Genomic DNA, 23,630 nt, shown 5'->3' with positions numbered 1-23,630 from the left:
AATGATTTATGAGGGATTTAAAAATTATGGCTTTGACTGTTTTACACAATAAGCGATAAATATGTAATGGCATGGATAAATAATTCCATAAGAAAGAATATTTATTTTATTTTATTTACATATGTATTAACTGCTTTATATTTTACATGGTTACCAGAATCCGTTACAGTGACTTTTACGTTAAAACTTTGCCGGCCATTTTGAAAGTGATCGGTTGTTTCCATTTTCACAGTAACAAGGCGCCCATAACGTTGCTAAGAAGTGTGGAATATGAATAGAAATGGTGTGTTTTTATGGAAATCTGAAGAAATGCGTTCTCCGAGTGAATTAAGAGGTATAGGTGACATTGGCTTTGTCTTTATCAACGTTTTGCTTTTTTACGTGATCTAATGTTTAACGTTAATCCATGCAGTGTGTTAGCTTGAATGCTAAACATCTGCACATGATAAACCCCTGCACGTTTAACTTTTTGTGCACATTTTTGTTTTTGTTTTTTACGTCCTTCAGCAGTTAAATATTCTGCCATTTCAAATTATTATTGTGTCCAGTGATGTTAGCATCATTATACCTTGCATTTACCAACGAGCTATTTTGCAAAACAAACTGTTCTCTGTATGAATGAGTTACATAGTGTTCCTGGTTTCTCTAATGACAGATTACAGTAACTCAAACCTGGTTAATAACCTCCAGTCTTTTTTATGTTCTACCCCGTTATTACATTATCGAGCTGTTTTAAATGAGAGGATGGCAGGGCTCTAGTTACTTGGAAGAGTCTCACTGTGCTTCAGAGCTATTTAAAGCTTTGTTATCAGTGGCACGAATGGAAAACAGCTCTTTTAGATTGTGCCACTCACAGCACTGATGTTTTGGCACTTTAATATTTTCTCTGTCTGGACTGCGGCCTAATTTCATGACATTTTCTGAGGCAAAAAGTGCACTTCCTTTCAAAGCATGCCAGGTCACAGTCATGAATATAAACCTATCACGTTACATGTGATAGGTTTATATGCATGACTGTGACCTGGCATGCTTTGAAAGGAAGTGCACTTTTTTCACTTGCATCTTTAGACAAAAAAAGTTTTCATGTTTTATTTTTATGTTTTATTGAGTGTCATATTTGATGCACCATGCTTTTAGCTCATATGATGTAGTGAGGATATGGGGAGACTAAAGAAAACATTTTATTCAAAGGCTCAAACTGAGCAAAAATATGCAAGTTTCTGGTATTTATAAAGGCTAAAAGGAATATGAAATTCTGGTAGCTTATGTGAACCAATGAGATCTTAAGCAGTTAGCTGACTACTTGCATAAAAGGCATATAAATATCAGTTTTCACTCTATGTTTCCCAACAATATACAGTCATAAGATTATATTTAAATGCTTAGTTTTATGCTTAAAGCTCTAGTTTTTATTGTCAGGGCAAACAGATCAATTCATTTCACAAATGGTTGGGAGATGTACATAAACGTCCTCAAAAGCCTGATGTATCTCATTTGGATGTATACATTTAAAAAAATAAAATATCATCTTGAAATATTACTAACATCTTGAATATTATTCTTACGTTTTCTTAATGAAAATCATTAAATATTTCACAGCACATATTTAACTGAAGTGGGACATTTTTAGAATGATGATTAAAAAAAAAATGTCTTGCCAAAAATATAAACTCTATCAATCAGATGATAAAAGGCATGTAGTAGTTTTTTAAAAACTAGAGAGCAAAATAGAGCAAAATTTTGATTTAGAGGCCTTAGAAGAAAAAAAATCTTAAAAGAATACTTCACCCAGAAATTAATATTTTCTCATCATTTACTAACCCTCATGCCATGCCAGATGCATATGCCTTTCTTTCTTCAGATGAACACAGATTCTTTAGAAAAAGAATCCATCTCTTGTGAGTCCATGTAAAGCAAGTGTAAAGTAACCCAAAAGTCACACACACACAAAAAAATCCAAACTGGTATGAGATTCTTTCTTCTGCTAAACATAAAAGAAGATATTTTGAAGAATGTTGGTTGACGGTCGACGGCATCCATTGACTTCTAGAGTAGGAAAATACCATAGAAGACAATGGCTACCCTCAACTGTCTGTTTACCAACATTCTTCAAAATATCTTCTTTTGTGTTCAACAGAAGAAACAAACTCACAGGTCATGAACAACTTAAGGGTGAGATTCTTGGGTGAAATGTGTTTATTTTATTTAAGTCATGTCAATTTTATTTGAATGGCACTTCACCTCAATACACATTGTTAATATAACATCTTTACATAAATTAATGTGAAATTTTAAAATATTAATGACTAATGGTCCACATCGAGCACTTCAGGACTGGCTAACTACAGAGGACAGGCCGCGCATTTCTGAAGTTGCTTGCACTATGTATGACAACAGGACAAATGGAGCGCTTGCTTTGATGTATCCAGTCAGTGTAGTAGACTCTCCACAGAACACTGAACGTTTTTTTAATGTAAAGATTTGCTAAATGGATGTGTTTGACTGTTGCGTCTAGCATATAACATGACAAAGTTAAACTTAAAAATGTGTTTCTATACCTTGTGCATTTCGTTCCACTACCACGTGTATCACAATTTTAAACACAAAAGCGTTCAATGTGTCAGTGCGTGGTTGTTCCAAATGCTGTTTACGAATTGAACATGTCCAGACGTGACCCTGCAGTGGTGTTGTGGTTGGCTTGTGTGCTGCACTCTCAGCATACTGTATATAGCCTCCTGACCTGACTGCTGTCCCTGCTGGTTTGTGTCTTCTGGCACCTGCATGGAGACAGAGACACTGACTCTCTTTCCTTCCTTATGGAGTTTGTCCAACCTTATTCATTGCTGTCTTTCTGGACGGATGGACGCATAAGGAAAATAAACATCATATTTATTATTTTGTTGTTTGACTTTATTTCAATAAATGTTTTTATTTTGTTATATCCAATATTTTATGGACCATAAACGCCAATAGTTACTTTATTTTAAGGTGATATTTTTACAGTGTATTTACACAAATAAGTACTTAGCAGTAGTAATTAACTACATTAGAGTTAGGGTAGGATTACTTGTAATTATGCACAATCATTCTTAGCAAGTGATTTTCATGATTTTGCACTCATTATTACTGTTTTATCTGTTTCTATATGCAGAGCCTTCTTTATTTGTGGTGGCCTAAGATACAATAACATCTTTCAACATGGTTAAAGAACAGAAATGCATTCTTTGTGAAACTGTCTACAGCTCCAAACAGGTAAACATGGCCTTTTAAGGGCACACCTTCTCCCAGTTCTGATCGAATGTGACAATTTGAAAAAGTCTTTAACAGTTCTGTTACAAACTGTAATTTACACACTCATGGAGGCACCTATACACATGGACTTTGTGTTGTGAGGTTTAAAACCTTTGCAAGATTAATAATAATTGTAAGAATAAATTGCTAGTTACAATCTGGGTAACCTGAAACAGAATCCTTGATTTGTTTCACCAAATTTATGCCTGTATTTAATGAAATATTTTTCAATATCATTATGCTATATTTCTGTGGTGTCTTCGGTTTTTAGGAGATGGAAGAGCACATGAGGAGTATGCTGCACCACAGGGAGCTGGAGAATCTCAAAGGCCGGTAAGACACCATGTTACACACAAATGTTAAATATTTAAACATTAAATAAATAGTATCTTGGAATTTTTTCAACCAGACCCTTTTGACTTGCATCAGGGGGCATCAAGGAGAAGGATTAGTTCACTTCAAAATGAAAATTTCCTGATAATTTACTCACCCCCATCTAATCAAGGATGTTCATTTCTGTCTTTCTTCAGTCGAAAAGAAATTTAGTTTTTTGTGGAAAACATTCCAGGATTTTTCTCCATATAATGCATTTAAATTCCAACCAACAGTTAAAGGTCCAAATCAGTGCAGTTTCAAAGGGCTTCAGAGGCTCTGCAGCATCCCAGCCGAGGAATATGGTCTTATCTAGCTAAACAACCTTATCCCGTCTCTCCGTGCCAATTATTGCAATCAGACAAAGGTGTTTATCATTTGCACTTGACCTAGGCTACTTGCTTACTGCTGCTCTCCTGACTCTCTCTCTTTGTGCAGACCTTGTTAAACTATGCCCCCTCCGCCACAAACATATTGCAAAAACGGTAAGCGTTATTTGCTTCGAGAAACGGACTTTGGGTTCGGGCTTAACATGTAAATGTTATGGTCAGGTTAAATGATTTTGAGTACGGGCCAGGTTCGGGCTTCAGTTTAAAGCCTTTGCAGAGCTGCAGACCTCTACCGCTTTCCCACTCAAACGTGTACACAAACAGTATGGAAACATACTTGCACAGAAACGTGTTGTCATTGCTGCTCTGATGATTTTATCAGTAAAATAGTTCAACATATTAAAAGCTTCATTACAGTTCTCACTAGCGAGGTAAAAAATGCTGTTCTTGGAGCAGATAAACTTAGTTTCGCTATTAGTAGAGATGCTGCTGCTGAACACCTGAGAGATGCACAGATTTAAGTAAATCAAACATTACTCTTAATCTCTCACGCTTAATCTTTACTCCGAGACTTTTTATTATTGAAATATAATTAAATGGCCGACATTAGTTATTCCTTACTTCATCAAATGCAATTTCTTCATGAACCTCTATTTAGGAAACCCTTCTCTACACTATCAACACTACAGTTCATAGAACTAAGACACATTTCAGTCTCAGGCTGTTTTATCCTCAATTGAGACATTTGTAAACTAATAATAATGCATAATTGTTTAATCTGCTATTTAAAAATGTGATATATTTTAAATGCTCATGCAGCAATCACAAACGGCTTTTAAAGTCATGGAAAATATTAAGAAAAGTTCTTTGATGAAAAGGTGTGTAAACCCTGATTATAGTTATGGTCAAAGCATGTGTATTGTAAGGCACGTGTCTCTTTTGGTCATAGATGGCAGCTGCCTCAGCTTATAACCCGGGGGTAAATATATATAGGGACGTTGGGAACAACTGGTAAGACCGACAAATGACAACGGCCTCATGTGACAATTATGAAGGTCTTTGGAATGTGAAAAGTGAGAATTACATTCTTAAATGGGGAGAGTATTGAAATCCGAGGCGAAAAGCATACAAACCATGACCTTTAGAAATGTAAACTATTTTAGCTGATTGCATTTTGGTTATTATGATGTTTATAAGATTAGTGTAACTTGTTTTAATTAAGTAATTAAGCTTTAAATAATTAAGAGCAGCAAACAATAATTAGTTTTAACAAATTTAAATGAACGGCAGAAACATAAATCCATATAATTCTAGCCATAATCATAGTTCTCATTCTCAAGTTATACAGAAAACTTTTACATTACAAAGGCTGCTGACTGGAAAATGGCAAGCTGCCATGACACCATTTTTCAATATATAGACCAACTGCCAACAGCAGGCATCTATCCGCTCACGAGTTTGGCAGTTAAAGAGAGAAACTAGGCAGGGAGGGGTTCTCAAGCCGGCAACTGTAAGCAGCTCGCATTACAGCTTTCTGAAGAGTCCTGCCCTTGCTACAGCCTTAAAAAGCAGTGGAAGGTGGAGCCAGAGAGTGAGGGGGGATACGATTTCACACACCAAAATCTATCTGCTCTCCCAACCCTCGTCTCAGAGCACTGCAGACTCCATCATGACAGCGTGCTAGGCTCAGCAGCTGCTGGGTGGGTGGTCACCCCTCTGAGCTCAATGTCTCCTACTGCCTTCTGTTCTTGCCTGTTCTCTCTAAACTAGCTCTGAATCCCCTGAAGATGTACCACAAGATCAGGAAGATTGCATTTTTTTTGTTCTTTTTTTAGTAACTAGTTGGATTTTATTTTGTTTGACAAGTCAGTTTGCCTCCTGATCTCTTAAAAGGATCCTAACTGATTAGACAGCCACTTTTAAAAGCAGCAACCATGCCTGTGGGAAATATTGAGCAGCCTTTGTGCCCCTCTGTCCCCAGGGACTGTGGACACGAGTGCCGGATCTGCGGCGTAACCGAGGTGAGTCTGACTGACTATGCCAGTCACATCTCTAGCGCTTCACATAAACAGCGCATTGAGGATCAGAAGTACCGGCCCTCAAACGAAGACCAAGATGAAGACTACTTTGACAAAGACATTGTGCAGCTCATCGAGAAACGCAAGGAAATTTTCAGGTGAGTCTTGCTATGGCACTGCTTAAAGCCTTGAATTGTATGGAAGTGATGTTGGTTGCAGATCTACTAGTCATCTGTATCTATTAGATGGTAGTGTACTTTTAAGTTTAAATGTGTGTTATTGAAGTGTATTTCCTTGGTGTTTTAATTGTCTGTTTGTAACCACAACACCGGCAGTTCTATATTAAACTATTCTGCAAACAGTTCTGACACTGGAGTCTGGTGTCATGTGAGGCTTAAACACCCCTGCCTGCAATACTTGCACTCTCACATTATTGGATGCATACCACACCATGCCTTTCCAGCTCAACCCTTAAACAGTATGGGCAGTATGTCTTTAAATAGTCTGACCTCATCAACTATTTTTATTCACCATGCTGTTTAAGTGAAGGTATTAGACATTCATAATTGACAGAAATCCTTTGCTTTGAAAAAGAAAATCAAGTCTAGATCACTGCAAATCAAGATAGAAATAATAAATAAACAAACAAATGGCAGTAATTCCTTATTAAATCAATAAGAATCCTTATTATGATAGTATTAATACAATATAGGTTTGATCCAATAATATAAGTTTGATATTAATGCAGTGAAAATCACAGATATTTCTTCCATGCCGTTTGTATTTTGTTCCCATATTTGAATTGATATGCATTGTTGTTTAAACTCACCATGCTGTTCACCTATCCTCATTGTGGTGTGTCAATATGATGTTTTCAGTTAAATCATTTTGTGACCATTCTGTATTAAACTTTATTAGGAAAGAAGAGGCTTCTGCAAAGCAGACTAAAGAAGAGAGGGACAACTCAAGGAGGTGGCAGGAGCTTCGGACTCAGTGGCAGGGGGCAAGGCCTTTGATGTACCAGCAGTGTGGGCCTTGGGACCGGCCCTTTCCTAACTTTCCTCAGATGCCCAAAAGGGGCAGAGGCTCTAACTGGCAGAATTTAAGATTTTCATCCCCTGACCGCAGCAAATGGTTTAACCCTAACCGACAGGTTAGGTGTGCCACATGGCATGCTGAAGGACCACCTGACTTGCAGAATTGGGGCTCTCGTGGTCGTCAGGGAGGAAGTTTGCACAACCAAGGAAACTTCTGGGGTGGTAGACAAGGTGGCTATGGAGTCTGCCCTCCACAGCTGAGAAAGCAATTTCCTTGGAACAACAGTCAGTTTAATGTCCCTTGGCAGGGACAATATATGCCACCACCTAGGCGCTTTAAATCACCTGCAAGAGAGCATCAAAAACCATCAAACTCCTCTGAGAATCAGACAAAAGGCGAACAGAGTGTAGACGAGTCTGGTGGTGATCACGATTCCAACAAAGGTAAGGGTCAGAAGTCAGAGAAAGCACATCGATGGGCACCTTATCCACCAGCCAAACTTGGGGATCTTTCATCAACTTTAGACAAGTCAAATGTGGAATCTCCTGAAAATATTAAGGCACAAAGTTTAAATGAGGACAGTCATGAGGACATGGTGAGGAAATCCAAGGCAGACCGAAAACATTGGCAGCATAATCCCAAAGAACCTTACAGTGAACAAAGTGATTGCAGGGAGCAGAAGAGTTCCTTCAAGAACATTGGCAGTAATAACATGGATGGTTTCGCCCACCCTTCCACCTCCACCTCTACAAGAACAGAGATGGCCAGCAAGCTTGCTAAAGATGGCTCAAAGATGAATCTCAGACAAGAAGGAAGTCAAGACTCTGTCAGCACTAAAGGTTCTAAGCATTCCAATTTCAGTTCTGAATTCCCACAACATACCACTTCCAATGCAGAGCAAGACAGTCTGCTGGCAGAGATGCTGCGAAAAGCTAAAGAGACATTGCTTAATAGAAATAACTCTGTTGATGTATCTGGCCCAGAGAACTGCCTCAAAGGATCAAAGAATGTGCCTCAGATTATTAAGCAAGTTGAGAGTTTAGAACTAAACAAGAATAAAAAATTATACGAGAATACAAAAAACCTTAGCAAGAGCAATAGTCAAGAAAGGCTAGATTTTGTAAAACGTATTGGCAATGACCAAGAGCTTTTAACCAGCACAGAGAACTCGGTACAGATTGGCAATGTGCGCAATGACACTAGGCCATCTCTGCAGTCCTTGCATGTTAGTACCTCCACTATGGACCACGAAGATGAGGAGGAGTGTGGTGAAATGGAAGAAAATGCTCACCTACCAATACAAGATCAAGTCATGGACACACTAGATGAAGATTTATGCTTAGTTGGTGAGGGGTCCCACAGCAGCCCATCCCAACATACAGCAGGTGGCTCCGTGCCCTCTTTAAGTAAGCTTGCCTTGCCTGCTTGTCTCCAAAGGGATCTGAACCGCCATATGGGCCCTAAAGGCAAAGCACCTTCCCATGAACCCAACTTGAATATTGCCAGGCGTATTAGGAATGTGAGTGGCACACGAAAGAATGAGCCTGAGAAGGACTCTGGACTTAAACCCACTTTGCGGCAGCTCATTAGCTCCTCTGGCTCCAGGCGAAATGTCAACTGGGACCAAGTCTACCAAGAAGTCAACCGGAAGAAGCAAGGCAAGGGCTTACCAAGGTACTGTATGAGTATTTCTTCATTTTTGGTTTACTTATTTTTCTACAACCATTTCAGGAGTGCTTCATGTAGTCCTTCATGTATTGTTACTTCCTTTAAGCCCTAATTCCATATTCATCCTGCATCTTTTCAGATTTGGAATAGAAATGGTGCCCTGTGAACCTGAGGGTCCGAACCAAATGGATGAAAATGATGTGCCTCTTTCTGAGGGCTTTCATTGGGACTCTCTGTTTGACCTTAGTCAAGTTCCTTCCCGCAAGCGTAGCTTGTCTGAAAGCAATGTGGTCAAAGATGGCCCTGCTGGTACCAGCTCCCTTCTCAAAGAAGTAGACCCTCTGAAAGACTCTCCTGTTTGTGGCCTCTCACAGCAACCAAGGAGAGAAGAGCTGCAGTCCAAAGATCTTCTGGAGATTCAAGGTTTGAAAGGGCCTTCTAAAGGCCCAGAGGATGTTGAAGGAGACAGTGGTTGTACATCAGAGATTGAATTGATTGACACACAAGGAGCTGGGAAGAAACGCAGAGCTCCTGGGGTAAGCTGTATACTTTGTGTATTCTTGGCATACTCAGAAACACAGTAGCTCTGGTCCAAATCTATTGAGCACCACTGATGTTTACCATATTACATAGCTGCCTTCCAACACAACATCCTAATTGAAATGGAGCCTGTTGGATTAAAAAAATTCCCACATAGACAGTAATACAAGAATAACCCAAATGAAATCTATATCTTGCCATTGTATAATTGCTATCGGATCTTTCCAATAGGATGTTGTGTCTCCAGAGATTCCAACTGAAGATAGGAAAAACAAGAGGCAAAAAATTAAGTCTAAGAAAGGTAAGGAAACTAACCTTTCTGAATTGAAATTAACTTTCTCTCAACAGGCAATTAAGTTGGCTATAATAATATGGGTATGTATTGCGTTTTGCAGAGCGCTCTCAAGTGGATCAGTTGCTTGCTGTATCTCTACGTGAGGAAGAGCTTAATGGCTCACTTCAGGCAGTGGATAACAGTCTTATTCAGGCACGTGCTGCCTTGCAAGCTGCCTATTTGGAAGTACAGCGTCTGCTTATGGTGAAGCAACAGGTAAGAACTTTTTTACTATATACCATTGACAAAAATGTATTTTTCAGCTCTCACTGGGCTATCACTTGATTTTACAATATTTTGATAACAATTGTATATTTAACAGGTAATCAGTGAGATGAACTCTTTGAGGACCAAGCGGATTGAAATTCTTCAAGGAATGCAAGGTACAAAAATCCGAAAGCAGGAGTCATGTAATCATAAATCAAAGCAAATCTAAAATAAAAGTTATCAGGACAATTATAATACCTATAAACTTTAATGGATATCATACTGTACAAAAGGCCTGTAATGGTGGTTGTTTGCCAGTTTCCAATATGTATCAGCTATGTAAGTAGTATGACAGTATCAGTAACTTCTTTGTTATTTATGATAAAATAAAATAGAGATCAAGCGTTCTTAACTCCTTTTCAGGTGAATTTGAGTCAAAAGAAAGAGAGAAGAACATTGAGAAGACCTCAACCTCTTCGTCAACCCAGGTTACTCAGATCCCCGCCAGCGCTGTTCTCCCAACCACAGCTGCCCAGGCATCCTCTTCAACCTTCTCACTGCCTGTTAACATTAAACAGGAGCCTATCGCTACATGTAACCCCATTCCTGAGCCTAACCTTATCAAATGCCCCCTGCCAGGATCTCAAAATACCACACCTGTCCAAACAGTGTTTGCAGCTTGTCAAACAGATACTTCCTTCAAGTCCGACAGTAGGATGGAGTCTTCACAAGAAACCACAAGCATGGCATTAATGGCAGGTTCCTCAGATCATAAAATAGAGCCGTCACCCAACAAAGAAATTTGTCAAAATTCTCCAGAGGTGTTAGCCAACCCTTCTTCCCAACTCTTTCTCAAGCCGCTTTCTCCCTCAAACCACCTAGAAACTGATCCAGTTAAGCGTGTTCGAAAGCTGAAGAAGAAAAAGTGTCTTAAGAAGGCAAAAGGGAATGAGCAGCCTGAAATCAGCGAATCAGAGCTTGATGCAGAGCCGCCCGCTCCTCGACCTGCCCGCAAGTACCGACCTCATCGGCGATCCAGCGGTGGAATCTACGCCTCACCCGCCACACCAGAGGAGAAAAAGGAAAATGAAGAGATGGTGGTGACCGGAGCTTCAAATTCACAACCACTGGGAGCCAAGCTAGCAACACCACCAATGAAGGAAGCTCACTCTGATTCATCTGACCTGGAAATGATGGAGCTTCCCCCACCTGTGCCCACTGATTTTGTAAATCTGGATTCTTCAGACCCAGATGAGATGCCTGAAAAGAAGGCCAAGGAGTCTTCCAAGGAGTCAGGCACTGCATACTTAACAGACCGTGCCGTCACAGACCCTCATAATCTTGCCTGCAATGAGGTCACCTCCACTAGTGAAATTGATGCTAGCAGTACAGTCAAGGCTTGTAAAAGGTAAGTCTCATGTTTTGGACTGTGATTTTCTAAACATTCTTAATCTCTTATATCATGGGTATCCCATCCTTCTCCTGGAAGGGTAATGTCTTGATTAGCGGGTTCAGGTGTGTTTAATCGAGTTATGTGCAACAAATTTCCGTATTCTCTAAAACAAGTCGCATCACTTCTGGTCAGGGGCGTAGCACCAAATTTTGGGCCCTGGGTACAAACCATCTTGCTGGGCCCCCGTACCATGTATGTGTATGTATAGAAAACGGACTTCCCTGCCTTGGGCCCTGGTTACTCAGTACCCTTTATCCCCCCAGTCCCACGCCCCTGCTTCTGGTTCAGGTCTTTTGTATGTGCTTCATTTAACTCAAGATGCATTTAAAGCAGTAAGCAAACATGAGCATGACTGAGCATAACCGATGTCCATCGACTATACAGATTGATATATATATATATATATATATATATATATATATATATATATATAAGACACTAGGTTAGCTGATTACCTTAACATTTCCTGATCATTACCTCACCCCCATATCATCCAAAATGTTCATGTCTTTCTTTAGCTGAAAAGAAATTAAGGTTTTTATACATTTTTTTATATTAAATTATGGAGTGTCTGAACTTCCTTCAAGAATCGTACTTCACTAGTAAAAAGAGGTATTTTGAAATTTGACTTCTAAATAAATGCTTGAGAAAATAACCAAACTGTAATTGTCCGCAGTGTAGGTAGCATATGCATTGTGAATGCGCATAAATTATGTCACTACTGTATATTAATATTCAATGTATTAATAGTTGAATTAAAACTTCTTAATATTATATTATTCTAGTTCCCTTTGTTCAAAAACTGAGATTTTAGAAAATCGACTGGATGTGTTTTTAATCTCTAAGATCCCTGAGGTTAGTAACCATTCCAAAATATGTAATTCGACAAACATACGAATGGGCTTTGAACATGATAGAAGATAGCAGTGTGTGATAGGCAAGAGTACACAGATTTAAAATCATTTTCACTGCATGGCCTCTTCTTGTCTGCTTCCAATGATGTTTCTCAGTATTGCAGTATTGAATTTTTTTGACTTTCTTTTCTTTTTTACAGTGAAATCAAATCAGCCACAACATTGTTGAAGTCCAAGTTACATTCAGGTATGTGACATGTTTAAAAACATTCATGGAAGCTGTAATGTATCATTCATACCATTTAACTGCTTCCTTAACAGCATATTATGTGCCAGTTACTTACTAGTTATTTCTTTTATTTAAAACCATTTTTTTTTTACAGCAGTCAGTACATTTAATTTTGTCTAGTTCCTTGCTCGTTGCAGTTGTAGCAGAACGACCCAAATTAGAATACTCACACGATCAGCATACAAAAATAGTTCATCAGTCCCTAAATTACTTTTTAAGGGCAAGGTATTCTTAGTGCCTGTTAGTTTTATACTTATCCTGTGCCTCTGAGAATGATTGCCGGTATTACAACTCTGAGAATTGTGTCAGCTCATTTACAGAGTGAGAGCACTTTTGCTGGTTTCTTGGGAACTCCGTTAAATGACTGAAATTAAACATAGACCTACTGGCACTTTTATATTATCTCAGTTTCCCAACGGTTAGTTTAAAAAGGTTAAAAATAAAAATGTTTTTTGTTTCAAAATGGATAGAAGGTTTGAACCTTATTTCTTAATGAATTATGGGCATAATTTGGGTGTAAAGTCTAATAAAGCAGTCCGTCTTATGTCCCATTCCTTTAAAAGCCATTTGCACATGCAAAATGGTGGATTCACTATTTACATGGTGGAATTTGCGAGCAGGAAGACAAAAATAAAAGGATAAAATCCTTTATTGAAATTAATATATACTAATGCGCACTGCACTGCCTGATTTGTTTTGATTGTGGTCCAGGGAGTGTTTTAAAAATTACTTTCGAGCAAGACTTTTGTCCCGCTGTTCGAAAGATCACAACATATTTGCTCAAAGTAAAGTAAACTTTACCCACACGTTTGTGTTGTGTTCTGTTTGTTACGTCGTTTAATAACAGCACATGCATTATCTAGGTCAGTGATCGGCAACCTTACGTTTATCAAAATCCTTTAGTTTGTTTGTTTTCAGGTTTAAATTGGACTTTCAATAACAGATTTCCAATGGGCTTATTTATACCTGGTCATTCATGCATTTTTACTTACCGAATAGCTATCTGCTCCATTTATTCTTGGCAACATAAATGTGTCACAGCAAAAGGAATATAAATCGAATGATCAATTCCTGCGCTATATGCAAATTTAAAGGCATTCATGTCAAATAAAGCAAGATATACGTTTTTAATCTCTTCAACCTTCATTTAATCCATCATCAGCCTATTTCAAGATGTGTGTGGCGGTAGGACTGTCATATCTGGCTACAGAGAGCCGTTAAAACGCACTCTTGCATGTTTAGTTTTTTTGTATGACTACAATTTTAATTTGTGACATCATCAACCAGATGTATTTTGTCCAGTTTCATCTGGAATGCTAAAAAGGCCCTCTTTTTCTTAAGATACCTATCCGTTTAGAGAAAACGCATGAAGTGACCAGTACGCATGAACAGAGTTTCCAAATGCATCACAGTCATTTTGATGTGTGTGGAATGTTTAATAGGACTCAATATACTTGGTTGAATAACTCTGAAATGTATAGCATTGGCTATGTACAGCGGAACAAGGTGTAAGCTGTCAGTCAGTAACTGGCGTGCAGTGGTGCGCTAATGTTTTATCAGAGTTGCACGCTTTCAATGACTTGCGCAGTTTAATTCTCACACTTTAATAGTAGGCTATTTATAACTCATGCCTTAATAAAACAGGCTTGTGTTACTATGAGGAATGATTATCTCCAAATGTAGACCTGTATGCAGGCTGTAGATACTTTATTATCAGGATTTGACGGTTGCCAGGAGAACTGTACTTGCCTGACTGCATTGTGCCATGTGTAAAGTTTGATGGAAGGGGGATTATAGTGTTGGGTTGTTTTTCAGGGGTTGGGCTACGCCCCTTAGTTCCAATAAAAGGAATTCTTAATGCGTCAGCATATCAAGACATTTTGGAAAATTTTACGCTCCCAACTTTGTGGGAACAGTTTGGGGGATAGTTCCTACCTGTTTCAACATGACTGCACAAATCAAAGACATGGATGAGCGAGTTTGGTGTGGAGAAACTTGACTGGTCTGCACAGAGTCCTGTCCTCAACCCAATAGAACACCTTTGGGATGAATTAGAGCCTGACCTCACAAATGCGCTTCTAGAAGAATGTTAAAAAATTCCCATAAACGCACTCCTAAACCTTGTGGAAAGCATTCCAGAAGAGCTGAAGCTGTAATAGGTGCAAAGGGTGGGCCAACTACAAATTAAACCCTACGGATTAAGAATGGGATGTCATTAAAGTTCATGTGCATGCAAAACCAGGCTTCCCAAAACTTGTGTACATACATTTCTCACGTGTCAGCGATTACCCCTCCAAGTGGCAGTTGTTGCCAACTCCTGATCTAGATACTCATCTCTTTCATAGTGTTAATGTTTCACTTAATAACTGATATGTTTATGCGTGCATGTGTGTTTTCATCAGATATATCAGATCCAGGGGAGGAGGAGGTGCCAACAGAAGGAGAGTTTGAAGGCCATCAAGAGGCTGTTAATGGAATGCAGATCCATAACGGACTGCTGTATACTTGCTCAGGAGACCGCACCATACGTGCTTTCAACTTGATAGTAAGATCCTTATACAGTTTTTTTACTTCTCACTAAAGTGCAAAATTGTCTAAAATTTGTAGGTCAGTAAAAGCATTTAAACATGAAGGATGATCTTTTGAATGCAGCTCTAAAGCGGGTATCTGTAAGACGTCTCTTAATTGTTACAGAGCCGGAAGTGTGTGGCTGTGTTTGAAGGTCACAGCAGTAAAGTCAATTGCCTGTTGGTGTCATGTGGAGGAGGCCTGCAACAACGCCTGTACTCGGGATCAAGTGACCAGACCATCCGCTGTTACAACCTCAAGGTGCTTGGCTCTGATCCACACTGCTTTTGAAACAATCCACCAAAAAATGACAACTTTGTCATTGTTTACACGCATGCATGCCGTTTGCAAGTTAATTTTTTTCCACGGAACAAAAAAGTTGATATTTTTCAGTCTGCACTTCTCCATTCAGCAAAGTAGAGAGTTCACACTGTCAAGATCCAAAAAAGTAACACAAAACTACAATAGCTCTGTGTGAAGAACCAACTGATATATAAAGGATTAATTTAACCAATTACTGGTTCCAGACTCAAATTACTTTATTTCATCCATGGGACGCCAATGGCAAACTTCCATAAATGAGCTATTATGGACTGTCAGGCACCAAAAACTGCCCCATAAAGGTTAAAGGGGTGGTTCTGTGTTTTTTTTCTAGGCTTGGTTGTGTTTATGGGGCGCAGTATAACATGTCTTACTACTTTTTTTGTTTTTAAAACCCCATATTTCTCTTCTATTTGACCTTTATTCCACACCGCTGTCTGCACTGTCCTCAGCGGCTCGTTTGCTTCCTGCTTCTATGAAGCCCATCCCTCTGAAAAACGCTATGGTCTTAGATTGGTTAGATGGGCAAATGTAGTTTCATGTATTTTTATTGGCTGAAGTGCCAAGCACAGGTTGTCTGGAAACGCCACGCCCCTTACCATTACGGGCAGAAGTCACATCTGTGGAGACTAGCAAGGGTTTATGATGTCACCAACCCAGGAAGAAACTTGTTGTAGTCCAAACCGGCCGTTTTTGTAGGCAATAAACTGCCATAACTTTTAAAGACTAATTAATATCTCCGTTTGCATTTATTTTATTAGCGCTGTAACTTTGCAGATACTGTTTATGCTCAAGCAGCAACATTACACACTAACTAAAGTTAAAAAAGTGAAATCGCATGCAACCACCCCTTTAATAAAAGTAGAAAATGTACTATTTATTTTAATATTAAATGGTTAAAATTAGCATTTAAGTAGTTATTATAATGAACAGCCTGGGCATCAGTGGGTTATAAGCCTTAATGTCTTAAGTCATTTAAGTCAGGACCCCCTCGAAAAAGAGATGGATCATCTCAAGGGGCTATCCTTGAATAAATACATTTAAAAAATAAAATAAAAATAAAAAGTCTTATAAGTCCTTCTATTCCTAAGTTGTATATTAGTCACATTTCTATTTTTTTCCCTCAGACAACCGAATGTACGGAACAGCTGTCTCTCCCAGATCGAGTGCTCTGTCTTCATAATCGTTGGAAGATTCTCTATGCCGGTCTGGCCAATGGCTCTGTGATCACCTTCAGTCTTAGGGTATGAAGTGTTTAATGATTCAGAAATCAGAATGAGTTTGGGTGAAAGTAAGTTTTGTGTCCTCTGTTCCTTGATCTTGGGGGAATTAATATTTTTCTCATCTTCTGTAGAACAATAAGCAGCTGGATATGTTTGAGTGCCATGGCCCAAGGGCTGTAAGTTGCCTGGCGACGGCTCAGGAAGGGGCTCGGCGTATCCTGCTAGTTGGTTCCTATGACGCCACCATCAGCGTTAGAGATGCTAAGAATGGCCTATTGCTGCGTACGCTGGAGGGCCACAGCAAAACTGTACTCTGCATGAAGGTTTGTGCCTCAATCACACTTTTCCTAATGAATATGCTTAAAGGTATCGTAACACCAGGTGTAAACGGGGCCATTTTAGGGCTGAAAGCTGCATAATGCCAAAGTGAGAGCCAAAGGGAGCTTGACAGCCACAGTCCTCATTTAATTATATGAAAAAGAGTAGCCAGAAGATCCCTAAAATGAAAGTTCACACAAAAATGAAAATTCTGTCATCCTTTACTCACCCTCATGTTGTTCCAAACCTGTATAAATTTATTTCTTCTGCTGAACACAAGAAAACAAAATTTGAAGAATATGGGTAATAAAAAACAGTTGATGGACCCCTTTGACTTCCATAAGTATAATCGAAGTCAAGGGGCCCATTAACTGTTTGGTTACCCATACTCTTCAAAGTATGTTTTCTTGTGTTCAACAGAAGAAATAAATTCATACAGCTTTGGAACAACATGAGGGTGAGTAAAGGATGCCAGAATTTTCATTTTTAGGTGAACAATCCCTTTGAAAATTACTTTTGTGTGTATCACACCGCAAGTATTTATTTATTGCTTCTCTGCAGGTGGTGAACGATTTGGTGTTCAGTGGCTCGAGTGACCAGTCTGTACATGCACATAATATACACGTGAGTACCTCATGCATAGTGTTTCTCCTTTCTCATTGAGATGCAGAAATTAAGTGTTTATATCTAAATTACTTCTATGTCTCTGGATCTACAGACAGGAGAACTGGTGAGGATCTATAAGGGTCATAGTCATGCCGTCACCGTGGTGGCCATATTGGGAAAGGTGATGGTCACCGCATGCCTGGACAAAGTGGTCCGTGTTTACGAGCTCCAGGTATGTGATTTGTTCATAAAAAACACAAATCTGTTTAACACATTAAGGTTTTTTTTTACATTATTTTCAGATATTAAGCCCATTTTACCCTTATTTCATTACATAATTTACCCTGGTGTTTTACGTTAAAGGGTTAGTTCACCCAAAAATGAAAATTCTCTCATTAATTACTTTCCCTCATGTCGTTCGACACCCGTAAGACCTCCGTTCATCTTCAGAACACGAATGAAGATATTAGTGTTGAAATCCGATGGCTCAGAAAGGCCTTCAATGACACCAATGTCATTTCCTCTCTCAAGACCCATAAAGGCACTAAAGACGTTACAAATCTCAAATGAAACTTCAATAAAAACTGTATATAAAATAAAAGCTAAATATATTAATAAATACTATTAATCGTATATAAAAAATACAAAAATCACACAGGCACTTGTTGAACTGTATTTTGTTACTAAAGTCATGACAAATAAAAAAAAAATCTTTACAGTTTTGTGTATATATATCACATTATGATGATAAATGTGTGGACAAGAATGTTTTGCATCATAGTAATGAAACCCTGGGGAAAGAAAAGTGCTTAGTTGACTCAACACAGAAATAGAAATATTCATTTTTCTTGAGAGGTTTTGTGAAAATCACTCTCTTGTTGGATTGTATTGGAATGATGTTTGAACTGTTTTGATATTGACCAAATCTCTGCTGGTTTCAGTCTCATGACAGACTTCAAGTATATGGTGGACACTCAGACATGGTGATGTGTATGGTCATCCACAAGAGCATGGTGAGCACATCTTAACATCCTACTGATATCCAATAGCAGATCCCAAGCATTTTTTCATATAGATTACAAGCATTGATAATTTAAGTAAGCTTTTTTTTTTAAAGAGGTGTCCTTGATTTGTCTGTTGCAGATCTACACAGGCTGCTATGATGGCAGTGTGAAAGCTGTCAGATTGAACCTGATTCAGAACTACCGCTGCTGGGTAAGAAACTGAGCTCATGACATGTAAAGTGTCACAGTTAGACTGAAATCGATTCCTGATGCCAGTTAATGTCCGCTGCATGACTCTTTACAGTGGTACGGTTGTACTCTAATCTTTGGTGTGATGGAGCACCTGCAGCAGCACCTGCTGAACGACCACACCAGCCCAGCACAGCAAACATTCAAATGCCGCTGGAGGAACTGCGACACATACTTTACCACTCGCAACGGCTCCAAACAGGTACGACAGCGTTCCCACGCTCTTAATGCAGGCATTAATGTTCTCTTTCACACAAGAAAATTGTTACGTTTGTAAATGTTGCCGTATGTACCACACCTGTTAACGTCTTTCTGTGTTTAATATTTAAAGCTAGCGTTCATGTACCTCCAACAAAATTCCCTTAAACCCTCTGGTATCATCTGACGTAAATTCTTCCATCTGCATCACAATTGGCCACAACTAGAAAATATTACAAAAATAATGACAGTTGTTATTCAAGAAAGTCATATTTTCATGACAGTTAACCACATTTTTTCCCTAATTCTCATTACTGTACTGCAACAAAAATATATTTTATTTATCATGGTTTTATGTTATAAATATCATGATTTAAATATATACAGTTTTATGATTAAAAATTGTTAAAATGTGTTATACTGTGCCCATGGCACACACTCTTCAATTGGTGTACTGTATATCACTTCACATATATACAGTACCAGTAAAAAGTTTGGAAACATTACTATTTTTAATGTTTCTGAAAGATGTCTCTTCTACTCATCAAGGCTGCATTTGTTTGATAAAAAACAGTAGTATTGTGAAGTATTATTTCGATTTAAAATAATGGTTTTCTATTTTAATATGCTTTAAATGTATTCATCATTACTTAGTGTCACATCACTTCAGTGTCATATCATTCTGACATGATTTATAATCAATGTTTGAAAGATTATTTAATTAATAAAAAGTAAAAAAAAAAAACAGAAAGTAAAAAGAACAGCATTTATTTAAAAAAATATATTTTGTAACAACAGTTCAAAGGTTTGGGGTCTGTAAAAAAAAAAATTCTTAAAAAAAGAAGAAGAATTTAATGCTTTTATTCAGCAAGGATGTGTTAAACTGATTTAAAAAAAAAGTGATGGTAATGATTTATATTGTTAGAAAAACAATTCTGTTTTGAGGATCACAGGTTCCAAAAAATGTTAAGCAGCAGAACAACATTGATCATAAATCATCATATCAGAATGATTTCTGAAGGATCACGTGACGATGAAGACTGGAGTAATTATGCTGAAAATTCAGCTTTGAGATCACAGGAATAAATTTCATCTTAAAGTATTTTAAAATAGAAAGCCATTCTTTTAATTGTAATATTATTTCACAATATGTCTCTGTATTTTTGATTAAATAAATGCAGCCTTGATGAGCATAAGAGACTTCTTTAAAAGACATTAAAAATAGGAATGTTTCCATAACCGGGCGTGGTGTGTGAGCTGGGAAGGATTTGCATCCAGGCATGATGTTCATTCTATTAATCAGGATCAGTGTCTATGTTTTATTAACTGTTCGTGTTAGTATTGTGTATTTACCATAGCAACTGTAGTTTTCTGTAACTTTAACCTAAAATACCACCAATTCTATATTTTTATGACTCTGGTGGCTCATACCAATTTACTAACTTTATTGTATTAACAAAAACTGCTATTTAATTCATCAGTATTAGTCATTTTCTTTAATTTATGTGCATGTTAAGTTAAGTGGGACAGTGTGTGAAATAATTTTTTAGAAATACTTTTGCTTGGTTCAAATTCTTACAAATTTGTCATAGGAAAATGTGCATGTTGAATACAACTCTCATATACTACCATTTAAAATTTTTAGTTAGCATGATTTTTTCATATTAATTGAATACTTTTATTCAGCAAGGATGCATTAAATTGATCAAAAGTGACAGAAAAGACATTTATAATGTAAAATAGTGAAAAAATTCATGTGTGTTTTTATTTAATTTCTGTTCATCATAGAATCCTGAAAAAAAATAGGTTTCCACAAAAATATCAAGCAGCACTCATTGACAGGTTTTCAGCACTGTTGATAAGAAATGTTTCTTGAGCAGGATATTATAATGAAAATGACACTAATGGACACCAAATTTGTTTTATTTGTGACCAGTTGCAATGAGCACATTTTCAAAAGGATGTATGATTTATTTGAATCAGACAAAAATGACTGGAACACCTGTTTGAAGTTGATAGAGTCAGTAAAGTCAATTTGGAGAAAAATCACAAGGTTTTTTTTGAAGGTTCTAAATCAAAGTCACCTAGCAACAATACCTTAAAATCCCTGGTAATAAAAATTGTAAACCAAAACAACCAAATGTGGCACACATCAAAACCTTGTCTGGCTATCACCATGTAATTGTACATATTTGGATAGTCCTTCATCCAATCAGTCCACAAGAGGCGTGATCAACGGCATCAATCCATCATTTCTCTATCTGTCATTATGTTAAACCCACCAATAGCATGCCAGATGCATAAGCCAGTCTGTGATTGGTTCCCTCAAAAGTGTAACAGAAGCAGTAGAAATTAATGTACAGAGTTGCAGGGCGAAATCAAATCGCCGGCAGATCAGGCTGACAAACAGAACAGGCAAAACCCAAATCTATAGGAAAATGTTTATATATATATATATATACTAGTGGTACTATGTGTGTAGTTATAAATAGATAAAGCAAATAATTGTATGTAAAAATGATAACTTTGTGACTCTTGTCTTTGTAGGCAGTGCATTGTCACATGCAGAAACATGCTGAGGACGACAGTAAAATGGAGCCATGAGGGGCCAATGGATTATCACAGACATAGTCTCCTCTTTTCCCATATTGGGAATGTCTCATTCAGCCCTCACCGGAGGAGCCCTTTTATATGACCCATCAGATACTAACAACTGCCACTTAGATGATACCAATGCCACAGTTTAAATGATAGGTGATTTTAATCTCTAAACAAAAATGACTAACAAGTTGTACTGTTATTTCAAACCAGAATAAGAAAATTTGCCCTTCTCTAAGTGGATGTGATTGGTATCTCGAAGTCTTTTTCATTCGTCTGTTATCTTTCACTTCTATCTGAAGTGTGAAATACGCTTTCATCTCTTATGCTGATGTGGCATTTCGCTGATACTCTCCTGGAAGGGATCGATTTCTGTGTCAGATGCTACACCGTATCATCAGCTCTGAGATTTACTGACCAAATAAGACCGAAACAGTGGGAAACGTTTGGGAACCGGTACAGCGAAAGAGGTGCGGCAGCTCCCTCAGCAAACACGTGTAGCTCACTGTTGTGTGTGTGTGAGACATTATGATGTGGAGTGATTTAAGAGTGTGTGAGACTTTAGTGTCGTCGTAACATTGCAGGCTTTTTATGAAGGACACATCTTCTTTGTGTTGCATCGGTCTGTTTTTTTGTGGTGTCACAGCGTTACGGGACACTTTTACATTTCAATCTGGTTTCCAAAAAAAACAAAACGTTTTAGATGTGTCTGGTGATTTTCATAGGATTTTTTTTCTTTATTTTAATTGTTCCTTTAAATGTAGTTGTTTGAACCGTTGAACTTGTTTTGTTTTTTTCTGTTTTGGTTGCTCATCAATGAAGCGAAGTTAAAGGATTCAGGTGTGCTGTGACTCAAGATTGCAGTTGAAATGCGTTTGCTGTGCCGTTGACAGAGACTGAAATGTGACCGTTGGTGTGCGTAAGCCTTTGAGAACATACACAGATGTGTTTAATGACGTGTGCAAGAAGACATTTTCCATATTTTTCAATAGCGAAGACGTTTGTTTTTTCTTCACTGTATTTTGCGGCAGTTGTGCAGATGAGATTTGTAGTTTTATGAAAGTACAGGAGGGTCCTCGCGCTGGAAAGTACCTTAATTTTTCTGTGAGAATGAAAGTTGTAGGGGCGATAAACAGTGTTTTTGTGCAGATGGGAGCGTATTACTTCACTTCCTGTAATCCTCAGCACTATTACAAACCAAAACCAAACTTAGTGTAAGAGACTGCAATAATTTATTAATATCCTAACACGGGTTCTGATGTTAGATTTTATCTCCTGTCAGTTGTAACAGAATTGAACTCTCCCCTGAACTTCTGCCCTTGAAGTGTTGGGTTTTAAACTTTATATGGTCACTCTAGTTGTTTTTGTTTTTGTTGGGTTATATCAAAATGAATGAAAATGCAGCTTGTTTTTCCACCCAGTCATAACTTTTGAAATGCATCTCAGCTCTTTGCTATAGTTGTGTGTTGCTGAGGAGAGAGTGCAGCCAACCTCGTACCTGGTATTCCCAAGTTTCTCACACTTGCTCATTTCAAATATTACTAAAATCTTTATAGACATTTTGTACACACATGCTATTGAAACGAAAGGAATAAAACAAATATGCATAACTATGCTATTGTGCCAATTTCTTTTATTCTAAGGTGAAATTTGTTTTCATAGGTTATATTTCATTATAGTTACACACTTTTAGGCCTGGTTTCACAGACGAGGCTTAGATAAAGCCAGGATTAGCCCTTTTTTAATTAGGACGTTTAAGTAGCTTTTATAGACATGCCTTAGAAAAAAACATTACTGGAGTGTATCTTGAGACAAAACAATGACACTGACATATTTTAAGATCTGTCAGTGCAAGTTGCTTTCAGTTAAAACAGCTCAAACGTGCATTTTAGTCTTAAACCGGGGGATAATGAATAAGCTGCAAATCATGTCCTGTTACTTTTAAAGGTGCAGCATGTACATTTTAGCGTTATCTAGCAATGAGGTTGCGAATTGCAGTCACTCACCCCTCCCTTTCGGAGCACATCGAGAAGCTACGGTGGCAAAAATGTCGTCTGAGACATCAGAGTAACTAGTGCTCTGTAGAGCATTTTGTCCGTTTAGGGCTACTGTAGAAACATGGCGGCACAAAATGGCGACTTCACTGTAGGGA

General features: G+C 38.0%; 1 protein-coding gene across 1 annotated transcript; it reads left to right on the top strand.

The window, feature by feature from the left end:
• The first annotated feature begins 195 nt into the window (after nucleotides 1-195).
• znf106a (zinc finger protein 106a) lies at nucleotides 196-23,088 on the top strand. The gene is made up of 21 exons (XM_067455082.1): nucleotides 196-334; nucleotides 3,152-3,252; nucleotides 3,563-3,624; nucleotides 5,974-6,168; nucleotides 6,929-8,722; nucleotides 8,856-9,252; nucleotides 9,488-9,557; nucleotides 9,652-9,806; nucleotides 9,913-9,973; nucleotides 10,221-11,205; nucleotides 12,305-12,351; nucleotides 14,796-14,938; nucleotides 15,088-15,222; nucleotides 16,410-16,526; nucleotides 16,637-16,828; nucleotides 17,385-17,447; nucleotides 17,542-17,661; nucleotides 18,371-18,442; nucleotides 18,573-18,644; nucleotides 18,738-18,884; nucleotides 21,428-23,088. The coding sequence occupies exons 2-21, from the start codon at nucleotides 3,199-3,201 to the stop codon at nucleotides 21,482-21,484; spliced, it is 4,938 nt and encodes a 1,645-aa protein (XP_067311183.1). The 5' UTR covers nucleotides 196-334; nucleotides 3,152-3,198; the 3' UTR covers nucleotides 21,485-23,088.
• The last annotated feature ends 542 nt before the right edge of the window (nucleotides 23,089-23,630 follow it).

Source organism: Pseudorasbora parva, chromosome 10, assembly GCF_024679245.1.
Source record: "Pseudorasbora parva isolate DD20220531a chromosome 10, ASM2467924v1, whole genome shotgun sequence".
Taxonomy (NCBI): Eukaryota; Metazoa; Chordata; class Actinopteri; order Cypriniformes; family Gobionidae; genus Pseudorasbora; species Pseudorasbora parva.
This window is presented reverse-complemented; position numbering and strand designations above follow the sequence as displayed.

What these genes read in the sequence shown, in the direction of transcription:
- znf106a (XM_067455082.1), top strand. Translation starts at nt 3,199, where the DNA reads ATGGTTAAAGAACAGAAATGCATTCTTTGTGAAACTGTCTACAGCTCC. An exon ending in AAACTGTACTCTGCATGAAG is followed by an intron (nt 16,829 to 17,384) that starts GTTTGTGCCTCA and finishes GCTTCTCTGCAG; the next exon opens with GTGGTGAACGATTTGGTGTT. An exon ending in TTCAGAACTACCGCTGCTGG is followed by an intron (nt 18,645 to 18,737) that starts GTAAGAAACTGA and finishes GACTCTTTACAG; the next exon opens with TGGTACGGTTGTACTCTAAT.